The sequence below is a fragment of the Neoarius graeffei genome, chromosome 19, assembly GCF_027579695.1.
Source record: "Neoarius graeffei isolate fNeoGra1 chromosome 19, fNeoGra1.pri, whole genome shotgun sequence".
Lineage (NCBI taxonomy): Eukaryota > Metazoa > Chordata > Actinopteri > Siluriformes > Ariidae > Neoarius > Neoarius graeffei.
In genome coordinates, this window is record NC_083587.1 from 15,928,000 (window position 1) to 15,943,960 (window position 15,961).

General features: G+C 42.3%; 1 protein-coding gene across 2 annotated transcripts in view; it reads left to right on the plus strand.

Moving 5' to 3' along the window:
* The window catches only part of pdk3a (pyruvate dehydrogenase kinase, isozyme 3a), a 58,453-nt gene extending 43,210 nt beyond the window's left edge, over nt 1-15,243 (plus strand). For both annotated transcript variants that reach the window (XM_060899732.1, XM_060899733.1), the window contains exons 5-11: nt 2,211-2,300; nt 2,406-2,483; nt 5,619-5,695; nt 10,730-10,831; nt 11,077-11,184; nt 11,363-11,476; nt 13,355-15,243. In XM_060899732.1, coding sequence (XP_060755715.1) covers nt 2,211-2,300; nt 2,406-2,483; nt 5,619-5,695; nt 10,730-10,831; nt 11,077-11,184; nt 11,363-11,476; nt 13,355-13,498 — 713 coding nt within the window. In that variant the 3' untranslated portion in view covers nt 13,499-15,243. The remainder of the gene's footprint in view (nt 1-2,210; nt 2,301-2,405; nt 2,484-5,618; nt 5,696-10,729; nt 10,832-11,076; nt 11,185-11,362; nt 11,477-13,354) is intronic.
* The last annotated feature ends 718 nt before the right edge of the window (nt 15,244-15,961 follow it).

Genomic DNA, 15,961 nt, shown 5'->3' on the forward strand with positions numbered 1-15,961 from the left:
TTCTCTTGTAAATATGCGTGAAGAATACTAGCGCATCTCAAAAAATTAGAATACCATGAAAAAGTTCCTTTCATAATTTAATTCAAAAAGGTAAACTTTCATATATTCTATATTCATTACATGTAAAGTGAAATATTTAAAGCCTTTTTTGTTTTAATTTTGATGATTATGGCTTATAGCTCATGAAAATCAGAAATCCAGTATCTCAAATTATTAGAATATTCCCTAAGATCAATCAAAAAAAGGATTTATAATACAGAAATATCCAACTTCTGAAAAGTATATTCATTTATACACTCAGTACTTGGTTGGGGCTCCTTTACCATGAATTACTGTATGAATGCGGTGTGGCATGGAGGTGATCAGTCTGTGGCACTGCTGAGGTGTTATTGAAGCCCAGGTTGCTTTGATAGTGGCCTTCAGTGTATCTGTATTTTTGGGTCGGGTGTTTCTCATCTTCCTCTTGACAATACACCATAGATTCTCTCTGGGGTTCAGGTCAGGCAAGTTGGCTGGCCAGTCAAACACAGTAATATCATGGTCAGCAAACCATTTGGTAGTAGTTTTGGCACTGTGGGTAGGTGCCAAGTCCTGCTGGAAAAGGAAATCAGCATCTCCAAAAAGCTCGTCAGCAGATGGAAGCATGAAGTGCTCTAAAATCTCCTGGTAGATGGCTGTGTTGACAGTGGACCAACACCAGCAGAGGACATGGCACCCCAAATCATCACAGACTGGAAACTTCACACTGGGCTTCAAACACCTTGGATTCTGTGCCTCTCCACTCTTACTCCAGACTCTAGAACCATGATTTCCAAATTAAATGCAAAATGTACTTTCATCTGAAAAGAGGACTTTGGACCACCTGAGCAACAGTCCATTTCTTTCTCTTCTTAGCCCAGATAAGACACTTCTGACATTGTCTCTGGCTCAGGAGTAGCTTGATATTAGGAATGCGGACGTTGTATCCCCTTTCTTGAAGATGTGTGTTCATGATGCATCTTGATACACTGACACCAGCCTCAGTCCACTCCTTGTGAAGCTCTCCCAAGTTCTTGAATCAACTTTTCTTGACAATCCTCTCAAGACTGCGGCCATCCCTGTTGCTTGTGCACCTTTTCCAGCCACCCTTTTCAGCAATGACCTTTTGTGGCTTACCCTCCTTGTGGAGGGCATCAGTGATCATCTTCTGGACAACAGTCAAGTTAGCAGTCTTCCCCATGATTGTGGTTGTGTGTACTGAACTAGACCGAAAGATACACTGTGTTCATACTGTTTTACTCAAACTCGAAATGAAATGTTCTAATATTTTGAGATTTTTTTTTTGTACTGTATGCCATACTGATTAAAATTAAAATAGAAAAATGCTTGAAACATTTTAGTTTGTGTAATGAGTCTATAATATATAACATTTTCACTTTCTTAAATAATTGATGGAAAATATTGAACTTTTTCACAATATTCTAATTTTTTGAGATGCACTAGTATATAATATGAAGTTTTTGTAGCCTTTCGGGAGTTCAGCGCGTCTTTCTCTTAAAATCTTCCGCTTTTAATGAAGCAAATCTCACGGCCATGTTTGTGTACAAACTGTTACAGTCACTCACAAGTGCGGACGTTTAACATATCCAGTGTGTCTCTTTTCCAGTTTTTTGATGTCCGTTGGTCTGTTTTTCTCTTGTAAATATGCATGAAGAATATATAATGAAGTTCTGGTAGCCTTTCAGGTGTTCAGCGCATCTTTTAGTTTCAGTTTATTTATTTAGTGCTTAAACTGAGTACTGAATTAGCCCCGTCTCCTCTCTCTCCCGGCCAGCAAAGAAATGATTGTGTGCATGCGCAGCAGAAAAGTTTTGTCATTGGATCTTCACGTGTGACATTGTGTTGTCTTGACAACGTGCAATATTATAACAATGTTGCACGCTCATTCTCCATTGGGGAGAGTGGCGTAATACACGGAGGATAAGCGATATGATAATATTGCGCGCTATCAGTAAACCCACTAGAAGGGAATAGAACACGTTTTTATTCCATGGAAAAAAAAGTGTCCTGTATGTATAATAATCACTGATATTCACATGATTTTGTGAAATGAAGATAAAGATATAAAGATGTTCACGGGTTATTTTTATCAATAAATGTAAAAAAAAATGTATATAAAGGTGGTAGAGAGGGTAGTGTTTTTTTGTTTTAACCCCCGTTGTTGGTTTCAGCTCTCCTGTTTGGTAACGACACAAACCCGGCGCATCCCAAGCACATCGGCAGCATCGATCCCGCTTGTAACGTTGCCGATGTGGTTAACGGTGAGCAGCATCTTCATCTTTTCTTCTCTGTTCTCTGATTTAATTCATTTCTCGTCGTTGCTCGTCTGATGGCGGTGTCTTGCGTGTTCTGCATTTGGCTTTCAGATGCGTATGAGATGGCGAAGATGCTGTGTGAGCAGTACTACCCCACTGCCCCGGCGCTGAAGGTTAAAGAGTTTAACGGTACACACTTAATAAATCAGATTGATTTGTTTGTTTTATGATTAATAAACAATAATTGAATGATGTCACATGTAAAATGGGGCAGAAACGATGTTTGGATGATTCCACGATTGCGGTACGGTTTAGCCCTTTTAGTATTTTATTTATTTATTTATTTTTATTTTCTTTATAAAACTTGTAAGAAGACATGAAATGTTGAAATTACCCACACAAACATCTGTTCAGGTTTCTTTCTTTGCTGCATTTTGTTCTTAAATGAAACAGTAATAGGGTTTTTTTTTTAAAGCATGAAATGAACAAAAACACAATGTCATCTATGTTAGTCATGATGACTTTAAGGATATAATTCTGTTTCCTTCAAATAATTTTTTAATGAATAATTTACTTTCAGTCAGTACTTTGTGGACCAGGATATGGAATATTCTAAATTAACACGGCTGGTTGTGTTCATGTGAAAAGGATTTTTCATAAACTTTGGTGGACGATTTGTGGAAAGTGATGTTTCAAACATTTGATATTAAACAGATTCAGATATTAATGCGGAAATAATCCGAATTCTGAAGAGTTTTAATTATTATTTTCCAAGATTAAGTGTGGTTATAGCAGATTCTGTAAATTTCATTAATTTTCTCTTATTTTATGAAACACATGAGGGTTGTTGTGAAGGACTTTACAGTTCTGTGTTTAAAATGGCTTATAGTTATTATACGTAGAGTACACCCAAGAGTTTTCATGTCTTAAATGTTCTCAAAGATCTTGAATCTAAAAGAATAAGGTGCTATTATCTACATCTAATTTAGCTATTGAGCTAAACCAAGTATTTCAGGGAAGGAGATGATCTCAGATTGTGGCCTACAGGATTCCTCATGTTTTTCCTGAGCAGTAATATTTTATTTTATTTTTTTAAATCCCCCGTTGGCCAAAAGGTCCGAAGGGGGATTATGTCGTGGCGATGTCCATCCGTCCCTGGAAGGGTGCTCACCTTCTGAAATCAACTCCTCTCACAATTTTTGTAGGAATTTCACGAAATTTGACGAGGCATTGTTATATGTCGGTAATACGCATATTGTAATTTCATTAAATTCAGTCACGGTTTACCAGAGTTACAGCCCTTGATTAACAAAATTATACTTTGATAATTTCATGAAGGTGTGTTTTTTCCTTCTGAAATCGACTCCTCTCACAATTTTTGGACGAATTTCTCGAAGCTTGGCAAAAGGCCTTGTTATATGACGGTAATATGCAGATTGTGATTTAATTTCGTTTGTGAAAATTTTCCCAGAGTTTTGGCCCTTGATTAAATAACTTGCACTTTGACAATTTCACGAGGGTGTATGTTCTTCTGAAATCAGCTCCTCTCACAGTTTGTGGAGGAATTTCACCAAACTTGGCAAAAGGCTTTGTTATATGACCGTTATACGCAGATTGAAATTTCGTTTAATTTGGGCAAATTTTCCCAGAGTTATGCCCTTGATTATTAACAAACTTGTACTTTGCCAATTTCATCAAGGTGCTCTTGCTTTCTGAAATCAACTTCCTGCACAATTTTTATCCCCCGCTGGCTGAAAGGCCAGAACGGGGATTACGTGGTGGCGATGTCCGTCCGTCCCGGGAAGGGTACTCACCTTCTGAAATCAGCTCCTCTCACAATTTTTGTAGGAATTTCACCAAACTTGGCAGGATTCTTTGTTATATTTTGGTAATACACACATTATAATTTCGTTCAATTCAGTCACATTTTACCAGAGTTATGGCCGAGTTGCCAGCGGGGGATATTGTGCTCTCAGAGCACTTTAAAAAAAAAATTAAAATTTTTTTTAAAACCTCATTCTCCCTGATTAAAAACGTCAGACTAGTGGACTCGCATACAGTAACAAAAGAAGGCCATGGATCTGCTTTAATATCAAACCTGTATTAGACATTTTTCAACTTATCAGGCAGGTTAGGTTCAGTATCTGTTGATGTGATTTATTTTATAACTAGAAGACCACTCAGTAGAGTCCATACCGTCACCAAGCCATGTGTTATCAGTGTCAAAATCAAATTACTTGAACCGAGGATAATACTAAGGCTACGTTTACATTAGACCGTATCTGTCTCGTTTTCTTCGCGGATGCACTGTCCGTTTACATTAAACCCCCTGGAAACGCCGGGAAACAGGAATCCGCCAGCGTCCACGTATTCAATCCAGATCGTGTCAGCTCCGGTGCTGTGTAAACATTCAGAATACGCTGTGCTGAGCTCTAGCTGGCGTCTCATTGGACAACGTCACTGTGACATCCACCTTCCTGATTCGCTGGCGTTGGTCATGTGACGCGACTGCTGAAAAACGGTGCGGACTTCCGCCTTGTATCACCTTTCATTAAAGAGTATAAAAGTATGAAAATACTGCAAATACTGATGCAAATACTGCCCATTGTGTAGTTATGATTGTCTTAGGCTTGCCATCCTTCCACTTGCAAGTGGTAAGTGATATGCGCTGGGATGACACACACAGCGGCTTAGTCCCGAATCGTGGCTTGTTCACTTCACTCGCGCGCTGTGTGAGCTGCGCAGGGCCGGAGTGCGCACCCTCCAGAGGGCACTCGCTGTTCAGGGCGGAGTGATTTGGAGCGCAGGATGCCTGCGGAGCCGAGCGTATCCGTGTATTAGGCTTGCCATCCTTCTACTTGCAAGTGGTGAGCCTTGCGCGGCTTGCCATCCTTCTACTTGCAAGTGGTGAGCCTTGCGCATGCCCTAAATGCACTGGGATCATGTTACGCGCCGTCTAAAGTCATGTGATTAGCGTATCCGTGTATTGGCGTTGCTGTGTGCACGGCTAACGGTTTTAGTGTAAACGCGAATCATTTTAAGAACGTTAATCTGATGATCCGCTGATTCGACGTAATGTAAACGTAGCCTAAAGCTGTCCACCAAATTGAACCCAAATCCGTTGACTACTTTTTGAGTTGTGTCGGGAACAGACCAAAAAACAAATCTTGGATCCACATCTAGTGAATTGTTCCAATTTGCAAATTCTATTTGCAAATGTCAAGTCCGCTCTGTTTTACATCTTCAAGAAGAAATGTTGATTCATGAAGACAAAATACTGAGTGTGAATGAAACTGGAGTACTTTTTTTTTTTTCTTCTTCAAGCTAAAGCTCCTGACAAGCCCATCCAGGTCGTATATGTGCCGTCTCATCTGTTCCACATGCTGTTCGAACTCTTCAAGGTAAAATCCACAAACACGGTTTACGAGCTGAATCCAAGGTAACAAACGCAGTCTTTATCTCAGCTGTAATCATTTTAACGTTATTGCTCTTTAACCTTTGGACTGGAAAATTATATTTACTGTCGATTTATTATGGCAGGTTACAGATCATCAAAATCAGAGTGGATATTCCCAAGAGTTGTTTACTTAATGACGGAGGTTATGAAACGCTTCATCTGATACGTGTCGTTCCCAAACTTTTTTTTTTTTTTATACAGCCAGGTCAGAGATGGACAAAGTACCCAACTTAAGTCAAAGTACAGATCCCACTGGTTAAATGTTACTCCGATACAAGTGAAAGTTGTCCAGTCAAATTTTTTACTAAAGTTAAAGTACTGAAGTACTTGCTTTTAAAAGTACTTCAGTGTTAAAAGTGCATTTTGTGTCAACACGTTGTATTATTGCCACAACGCTTACAAAACCTAACGCCTCTGAAGCAACCGACTGAATTCACTGACTAGCTTGTAGAACTAAAGCTCCACCTGATGCTTGCAAACTCTTTTCAAACTCGAAATCATATTGGGTAGCTAACGCTACTAGAAAAGAAAGATTTTTACATTCTGTTTATTTGGCAAGATTATGCGAAAATGTATATTTCCGAAAGGACTTCAGATAAGTTAACATTATTCACGTTAGCGTAACTCCGTTTTTACATGCTAGCTAACAGTGTCGGGCGGCACGGTGGTGTAGTGGTTAGCGCTGTCGCCTCACAGCAAGAAGGTCCGGGTTCGAGCCCCGTGGCCGGCGAGGGCCTTTCTGTGTGGAGTTTGCATGTTCTCCCCGTGTCTGCGTGGGTTTCCTCCGGGTGCTCCGGTTTCCCCCACAGTCCAAAGACATGCAGGTTAGGTTAACTGGTGACTCTAAATTGAGCGTAGGTGTGAATGTGAGTGTGAATGGTTGTCTGTGTCTGTCAGCCCTGTGATGACCTGGCCACTTGTCCAGGGTGTACCCCGCCTTTCGCCCGTAGTCAGCTGGGATAGGCTCCAGCTCGCCTGCGACCCTGTAGAACAGGATAAAGCGGCTACAGATGATGAGATGAGACTAACAGTGTCCGAGTTAATTAGCTATGCATTAGCGCTAGCCCTGGACAAGGCTACGGCAACATGGCGGGCAAATCCAAAGAAAGTCATTTTACTAACCAGAATGCACAGCTATTGCAACATTATCACTAGCTCTAAAAGGACAGGCAACTTCGTTGCAAGCTTTCTCTTGGAATAAAACGTTTACATCCCTCAATATGCTTCCGCAGGTCAGATGGCGAGTTTTTTGTAGGCCGTGATGTGGTTTGTTTTAGGCAAACAAATCAAACAATTAAAACGAAACAAATCTTTAATCCAAACAGAAAACTGAAACATGGGTTTATGGGCCATGGGTGTGTGCGTTCCTCAGAAGAACCGCCTCCTTGCATTCTGCCATCAACTGATCGTGTTCAGTAACGCTGCTGAGAAATCATTGAACTTGATTTTATACAGTCTACGGATGTGGCATGACCCTAGTGATTACTGACAGACTGTCTCAGTGTCACCTGCGAAAAAAACAATCACGTTTTAGAAAAGAAAAGAAAAAACCATCAGCTTAAGCTGCTTCATAGTAACGAGGACAAAATAATCCTTAAGTAAAGTACAGATACTCCAAAAGTGTACTTAAGTACAGTACTCAAGTAAATGTACTTCATTACTGTCCACCTCTGAGCCATGTCCATAAGTATTTGTACAGTGACCCAATATAAATTTTTTTTTTTTCTGTAATTTTGCCTCTGTACAGCACCACATTCGATTTGAAACGAAGCCATCGAGATATGACGGAAGTGGTGAATTTCAACTTTAATTCAAGGCGTTGAACAAAAATAACCCTTTAGGAATTACAGCCATGTTTTTCATTTCCACAGGCTCAAATATATTTGGATGATTGATTGAGAAACAGTTTCAGGGCCAGTTGTAGCCTGTTCCCTCATTATTTCATAACAATTAAGCAGATTAAAGGTCTGGAGTTGATTCCAACTGTTGAATGATTTGCATTTGGTAGGTAGCTGTTCGTGGGAATTCTCAATATGTGATCCAAAGAGGAGTCGATGCAAACGAAGGAGGCCATCATTAGTCTGAAAAAACAAAACAGACCTATCGGAGAGATAGCAGAAGCTTTAGGAGTGGCCAAATTAGCAATTTAGTACATTCTTCAAAAGAAGCAATGTGCTGACGAGCTCGACAACAACAAAAGGCCTGGAAGTAGGGCTGTGCCGATAGACGATGCCATCGTCCATCGACGATGGTGGTCATCCATCACGATGGAGAGCCACCATCGTGATACCACGCCTCCTCCTGTCATAAACATGCATATATGGTATCATCTGGGCCTATTTAACCTAAAAAGTTAGTTTTTTGTTAGTTTAGTTAGTTAGTTAGTTAGTTTTGTTTAATATATAAATATAACATTATATATAAATATATAAATTATAAAGTAATATCCTATTACCGCTTGTTCCCGTAGGCTATGGTGCAGGGACGTGCTAGTGAACATAACATGTGGTTACACAAATACAGTATGCTACTAATAATAAATTTTGACTTCATTTTTTAGCCTACACTATACTTTTAATGTAAAATTTGTCATGTTTTTCAAACAAATAGCCACTATTAACGACTTCAGTCGGGAAATATTGCACCTTATCAAACGGCAGTGAAGCGCAGACTTCGGCAGAAGTCAAATGACTTTAATCTGGTAAATAGCCTACTTTCAGACACAAAATGGTCCACTCTAAGCCATAATGTCAAACCAAATGGAAGAATGAAGGTGATTCTGACAAATGTAAAGACAGTAAAAAAAAAAAAAAACAATATTAAATCATGATTTTAAAAGCTGGTGCAATAATTCAAACACTAATAAATTGGAAAAATTAGCGCGTTCAAGTGCGCACTAAAGGCCGAAACACATCTTCAATTGATATGGTGTAAATAAACAATGAGTAATAGCTTAAGTGTAGTTTCTTCTCATAGTTTGAATACTAGTCTTTCATTGTTAGAGCAGATTAATATCTTGCCGTGATCAGTGAGTGCTCGGGGAGGTTCATTTCCACCTGTGCTTTGCGTAGCTCATTTCTCCGAAGCCAGCTGTGCGCAAACGCAGTGTTGACTGCTCGGCAAACTCCAAACGCTCGGTCTGTACTGGCCCTCTGTTGCGCAAGCGAGTTGGTTATGGCCAGGTTCAAACTGTGCCCAAAACAACTTAACCACGGCCATTTCAATTGCCTGATGGCTGTGACAATATTCGCCCCGTTGTTATGCAGGCGATCTTTTTCTCCTCTATTTTCCATTCGGCAAGTGTCTCGCGCAATGCGTCTTCTAAATTGTCCGCTGAATGTGTCTCTGGCATGAAACTCGTCTGCAGGCATTTGGACTGCATTGCCCACTCTCGGTCCACATAATGTACGGTAGCTGACATATAGGGCATCATGTTGCAGCTGGACCACATATCCGTTATCAAGGCCAAATATTCCACATCACCTCGCGCTTTTTTTTCCTTTACGTGCCAAAGCCTTGGATGAGTATCTAATACTTTTAATAATAATAATAATAATAATAATAATAAATTTAATGTGGTATTAAACCCCCCCCCCGCCCACGATATGATCGTCCATCACGATGTTTGCACTGTAAACATCGTCGATACCAATTAAGGGGACATCACACAGCCCTACCTGGAAGACCACAGAAAACAACCAAAGTGGATGAGAATTATTTCCTTCATGATGAAAAACCCCTTCACATCATCTAGCCAAGTCGAGAACACACTTGAGAAGGAAGGCCCATCACTGTCCAAGTCTGCCCCTTTTCCACCAAAGCAGTTCCAGGGCTGGTTTGGGGCCAGTGCTTAGTTTGGAACCGGGTTTTCTGTTTCCACTGACAAAAAACTGGCTCTGGGGCCAGAAAAACCGGTTCCAGGCTAGCACCAACTCTCTGCTGGGCCAGAGGAAAGAACCGCTTACGTCAGCGGGGGGGCGGAGTTGTTAAGAACAATAACAAGACCGCGAAAGATCGCCATTTTTAAGCGACGAGAAGCAGCAGCTGTACAAACGCGGAGTAATTTATTATTATTATTATTATTATTGTTGTTGCTGCTGCTTCTTCCGTGTTGTTTTTGCTTTGATATTCGCGCCAAAGTTTATGTAAACGTAGCGCCGTAACTGACGTATACAGCGACGTAATGACGTGGCTCTGCTTAGCACCGCGAGCTATGGAAAAGCAAACTGGTTCTCAGCTGGCTCGCAAGTTGAACGAGTTGTGAACCAGCACTGGCCCCGAACCAGCCCGGGAACTGATTTGGTGGAAAAGGGGTAGTCTACAATCAAGAGAGACCTTCATGAATGTAAATGCAGAGGGTTTACCTCAAGATACAAACCACTGGTAACGCTCAAGAACACAAAGCCTGCCCAGTTCTGGAACAAGATTGTTTGGACAGATGAACCCAAGATGAACTTGATGAACCAGACTGATGGGAAGAGAAGAGAAGAGTATGGACAAGGAAAGGAAGGGCTCATGGTCCAAAGCAGACCATGTCTCAAACATGGTGGATGTGGGCCTGGACATACGGCTGCAAATGGAACTGGGACACTGGGGTTTATTGATGTGACCGCTGATAGATGTCGCAGGATGAATGCCGATTGAAGCGTGATTGAATCACTGGATTCATTCTTTGCATCTTTTCCCAAAACCCAATGGATTTGTAAAAAATAAATAAATAAACAAATATATGAATCGAATCATCTGTTGATATTTTTTCCGTTATGCTTTTATTCCAATATTTTCAGCACTGGGGATACCACACACAAACTGTTCTTATTAAAAAAAAAAAAAAGCATTAAACCGTAGCTCAAAATTCAGGTGATCAGAGTGGGTGTGGTCTAATATTTTAATGGGTATGTTTGATAGCTCAACCTACAAGATTCGTTAACTTTACAGGCTCTTAACCCTGTGTGTGTGTGTGTGTGTGTGTGTGTAGAATGCAATGCGAGCCACAGTGGAACATCATGAAGAAAATAAAGATGATCTTCCGCCTGTTAAGGCGAAAGTGACCTTGGGGAAGGAGGATCTCTCGATAAAGGTCAGTTACGCACTCCGCATGTCCCTTTTAGTGGTAAAGTGTTTTACGGTACTGAGGAGGAAAATCTACAACACACACCAATCAGCTGCCTCGCTCATTACTGACAAAAGACGAACACGGTGGTGTTTTCCTAGTTTGTAGCTTGAGGTCAAAAGTAACACCATTTCAAGTTCTGATTTCCTGTGGCAAGTCGAACGCAGTCCAAGTCCAGTAACAAGTGGTGTGTGTGTGTGTGTTTTCCACAGATCAGTGACCAGGGTGGAGGCGTACCTCTGAGGAAGATTGACAGACTCTTTAATTACACCTACTCCACTGCCCCGACCCCCAGTTTAAACTCTAAACGAGTTCCACTAGTAAGAACAATGCAGTAATAATCAACTACAACTCCTGAACACACACACACACACACACACACACACACACACACACTTCTCTAGCTACATGCTAGACGTACTCAATACAATGCCTCATCATCATAAACGTGAAGAAATGTGATTATTCTCCGTAACTCCTCCCTCTGGGTGTGTCCAGGCCGGATTTGGTCACGGTTTGCCGATCTCCAGACTCTACGCCCGATATTTTCAGGGAGATCTGCAGCTCTACTCGATGGAAGGCATTGGCACAGACGCAGTCATCTACCTGAAGGTGATCACCAAAATACAAATCCTCCTTATTTACAGGAACATCTTTACAAATCAGTTTGTCAGTCTGGATTTGAAGCCCTACCAGGTCTACTCATTACAGAGATTTAATTCTATGAATAGAATCCATATTCTCTTTAAAATATAAAATAAAATCTTGCATTTAATTTATGACGTCACTTGTTTTGTGATATGGTGTGGTGAGAATTTTTACCCCCCGCTGGCCGAAAGACCCGAAGAGGGATTATGTCGTGGCGATGTCCGTCCGTCCCGGGAAGGGTGCTCACCTTCTGAAATCAACTCCTCTTGCGGTTTTTGGAAGAATTTCACCAAACTTGACAGGATTCTTTGTTACGTCAGTAATACGCATATTGCAATTTCGTTCAATTCAGTCGCGTTTTTCCAGAGTTATGGCCGAGTCGCCAGCGGGGGAGATTGTGCTCTCAGAGCGCTCTCTTGTTCAGATGACTACAGCTACAATAATTATAAAAAAAAAAGTCTAATTTGTTGTTTAAATTAATTCACTTATTCATTCATTCAGCTGGAAAAAAGGATTTGTGAAATGTTTTTATTTGCAGCAACGTCTTGACTGGGTTTTTTTTCCTGTTTCATTCGTGATGATTCTCATGAACGGGATTTTCAGAAGAAACTGGAAGCTGTTTGTAAATACGGCAACCTGGAGTGTTTTTTGGGAGAGATTTTAACAACTCACTCTCTCCCCATCTCTCTCTCCCCCCATCTCTCTCTCCCTCAACCCATCTCTCCCCATCTCTCTCTCCACCCATCTCTCTCTCCATCCCTCTCTCTCTCCCCGTCTCTCTCTCTCTACCCATCTCGACCCATCTCTCTCTCCCTCGACCCGTCTCTCTCTCTCCACCTCTCCCCATCCCTCTCTCTACCCTCTCTCTCCCTGTCTCTCACCTCTCCCCGTCTCTCTCTGTACCCCTCTCTCTCCCTGTCTCTCTCTACCTCTACCCATCTCTCCCCGTCTCTCTCTGTACCTCTCTCTCCCCGTCTCCCTCCCCATCCCCGTCTCCCTCCCCATCCCTCTCTCTCCCTCTACCCATCTCTCTACCCGTCTCCCTCCCCATCCCTCTCTCTCCCTCTACCCATCTCTCTCCCATCCTTCTCTGTACCTCGCTCTACCCATCTCTCCCCATCCCTCTACCCGTCTCCCTCCCCATCCCTCTACCCGTCTCCCTCCCCATCCCTCTCTCTCCCTCTACCCATCTCTCTCCCATCCTTCTCTGTACCTCGCTCTACCCATCTCTCCCCGTCTCTCTCCCCCTACCCATCTCTCTCCCCCTACCCCATCTCTCTCTCTCCATCCCTCTCTGTACCTCTCCTTGTCTCTCTCTCTCCCTGTCTCTCTCTCCCTGTCTCTCTCTCCCCATCCCTCTCTCTCCCCTACCCATCTCTGTACCTCTCCCTGTCTCTCTCTATCCCTGTCTCTCTCTCTCTACCTCTCCCATCTCTCTCCCCCACCCATCTCTCTCCCCTACCCATCTCTCTCCCCTACCCCATCTCTCTCTCTATCCCTCTCTGTACCTCTCCTTGTCTCTCTCTATCCCTCTCTCTCTCCCTGTCTCTCTCTCTACCTCTCTCTCCCCATCCCTCTCTCTCTCCCCTACCCATCTCTGTACCTCTCCCTGTCTCTCTCTATCCCTGTCTCTCTCTCTACCTCTCCCATCTCTCTCCCCATCCCTCTCTCTCCCTCTACCCATCTCTCTCTCCCCTACCTATCTCTCTCTACCTGTCTCTCCCCTCTCTCTCTCTCTCTCTCTCTCTCTCTCCCCCTCCCATCCCTCTCCCCGTCTCTCTCTGTACCTCTCCCTCTACCCATCTCTCCCTCTCCGTCTCTCTCTCAACCTTTGTCTCTCAGGCTCTCTCCAGCGAGTCATTTGAGAGGCTGCCGGTCTTTAACAAGTCAGCCTGGCGGCACTATCAGGGAGGTCTGGGTGCAGACGACTGGAGCAACCCGAGCAAAGAGCCGCGGGACGCCTCCAAGTACAAAGCAAAGAGATAAATCCACCGCCACCAGTACATCAATCTCCCTTCTTCCCTCTTGACTCCGAATGTTCTCTCTGTGTGCGCCCGCGCGTCCCTCAGCACGGCCTCTGCACTTTTCCCTGTTATCAGTCACAGCCCCCCCTGCTGGTGAGAGAGAGAGCTGAGAGGCCTTGACTTCCTGTCTGCAGTGCCACATCATAACTTCACTTGTCTTTAACTCCCCTTAAGAACAGAAAGGGAAGGTAGGGAAGTGTTTCCCACCACACACAACATTTCAGTAAGTGACGCTGTGAGGTTTATAGGATAAAATACTGGTCCATGAGCCAAGGCAGATTTTATTACCATTTCGCAGGCAAATTTCTCGATGCACTGTTTTGATAGTGACCTTAAGCAAAAACAATCTGCATGATAACCATTTTGAAGTGGCAGCTATATCGAGATGTTGGGTACATCTACATTTTACTTTAAATGATCCTGCGTGGAAACGAGGCTGGAAAGAGTTTTAGTTCTGTTATGTAGCCTAATGATCACAGATTTCATGTGACAACACTATAAAAAACCAAAACCGCTTTCTCTAAATCTGCTGAACTATTCAGAATTAGATGCTGTAAGTACAAATCAATGACTTTTACCTGAGGGTCATCTGAGGTTATTCGATAGCGATGATTTGAACACCGTACGGAGCCGAGTCTCAGGGAACAGCAGGCGTGGAGCAAAGCATGCCAGCGGATCTACACAAGAAACCGGTCAGAAAAAAACTTTCATGCTCGTCTAATTTTTTGAGACGCACTAGTATATAATAATATATAGTCCTGTGCAAAAGTCTTTGTCCCCATACAAACTTTATCGATTTCTGTTATCGAGTCAAAACATTTTAGAGTCCAAACATTTTTTTTTTCCAGCACAAAATTAAATGTTACAGGAAAAAAAAAAAAGTAGCATATTACCACTTTAAAGAGAGCACTTTTCAGATTAAAATGAAGAAGCGAGTGTGACAGTCAAAGTGTCCAGAAGAACTGCGGCTGGGTCTGTAAGACGCTCGGTAAAACCTACAGCTCATTTCCTTACTTTTAAGCCATTTTTGGTCGACAGCATTTCTTTCCATGCGCCTCAGACTTTTGCACCGGACTGTGTGTATAATATCGACTATGAGAGTTTCAGTGTATCGCCTGCTCATATTTTGAAGAAGGACGTTTCAGTTCTGTTCGCTATTTACTGTAATTCTGGTTTTTCTTCAGGGAGCACAGCATACTTTATTCCCTCGAGATCCCGTTAACTTTTCTCTTTCCTTTGGCTTGTGCATTTAATAACTTTTTCTTTAATAATGTTTAACAACTTTTTTTTTTTAATATTGCTTGAAATTAAGCTTTCTGACAGCAAGACGCCATTTTTCTTACTGTCATCACGAACAGAGAAAATATCGTGCAATATTCTAAGGAAGTGTATTACACTTTTAATAATAGTTCAGTTTATTTGGAGTTATGATTGTGTCCATTAAATCCCCCCCCCCCAAAAAAAAAATTATACAAAGCTACTAAATTGTCAGGGTTATCATATGTAACTTAAAAAGTAGAAACGTTAAAAGGTTTTAAAAACACGTGATAGGATTTGCCCTGGGCGGCACGGTGGTGTAGTGGTTAGCGCTGTCGCCTCACAGCAAGAAGGTCCTGGGTTCGAGCCCCGTGGCCGGCGAGGGCCTTTCTGTGTGGAGTTTGCATGTTCTCCCCGTGTCCGCGTGGGTTTCCTCCGGGTGCTCCGGTTTCCCCCACAGTCCAAAGACATGCAGGTTAGGTTAACTGGTGACTCTAAATTGAGCGTAGGTGTGAATGTGAGTGTGAATGGTTGTCTGTGTCAGCCCTGTGATGACCTGGCGACTTGTCCAGGGTGTACCCCGCCTTTCACCCGTAGTCAGCTGGGATAGGCTCCAGCTTGCCTGCGACCCTGTAGAACAGGATAAAGCGGCTACAGATAATGAGAGAGAGAGGATTTGCCCTCACACTGGTAATAAATAGCCAAATGTAGGGTCTTGGCTCATGGACTGGACGAGTCAGCTCTCGGGGGCTGAACATGAGAGGGGAGAAATATTTAACGTTTAAGGTACAGGAGCAGATTCTTCAGAAGTCCGATTCAACAAATACGCACGGGTTATAGATGCACAGAACTCACGCCGTTCAATTTAAAAGTTATTTATTCGGTTGCAATTTCAGGGGACGTGCAAATAGAGCTGTGACTGCCGTTTAAAAAAGAAAAAGGGTTTCAGGGTATTAAAACTAAAGTGTATAAAAAGAGCTTCCTGTGAATAATTCCTAATAAATAGTGTTAACACATCGGGATTCTCCTTTTACATCGTTTTTATGCCACAAACAGTCACTGAAGTGTAAAACATTTAAATTATTCCCAACACGCCAGTATCAGCCATACCGCACTGTAAAGATCCAGACTTTTAGAACTAATAATTTTGTGTAAATTGGCAGAAAAG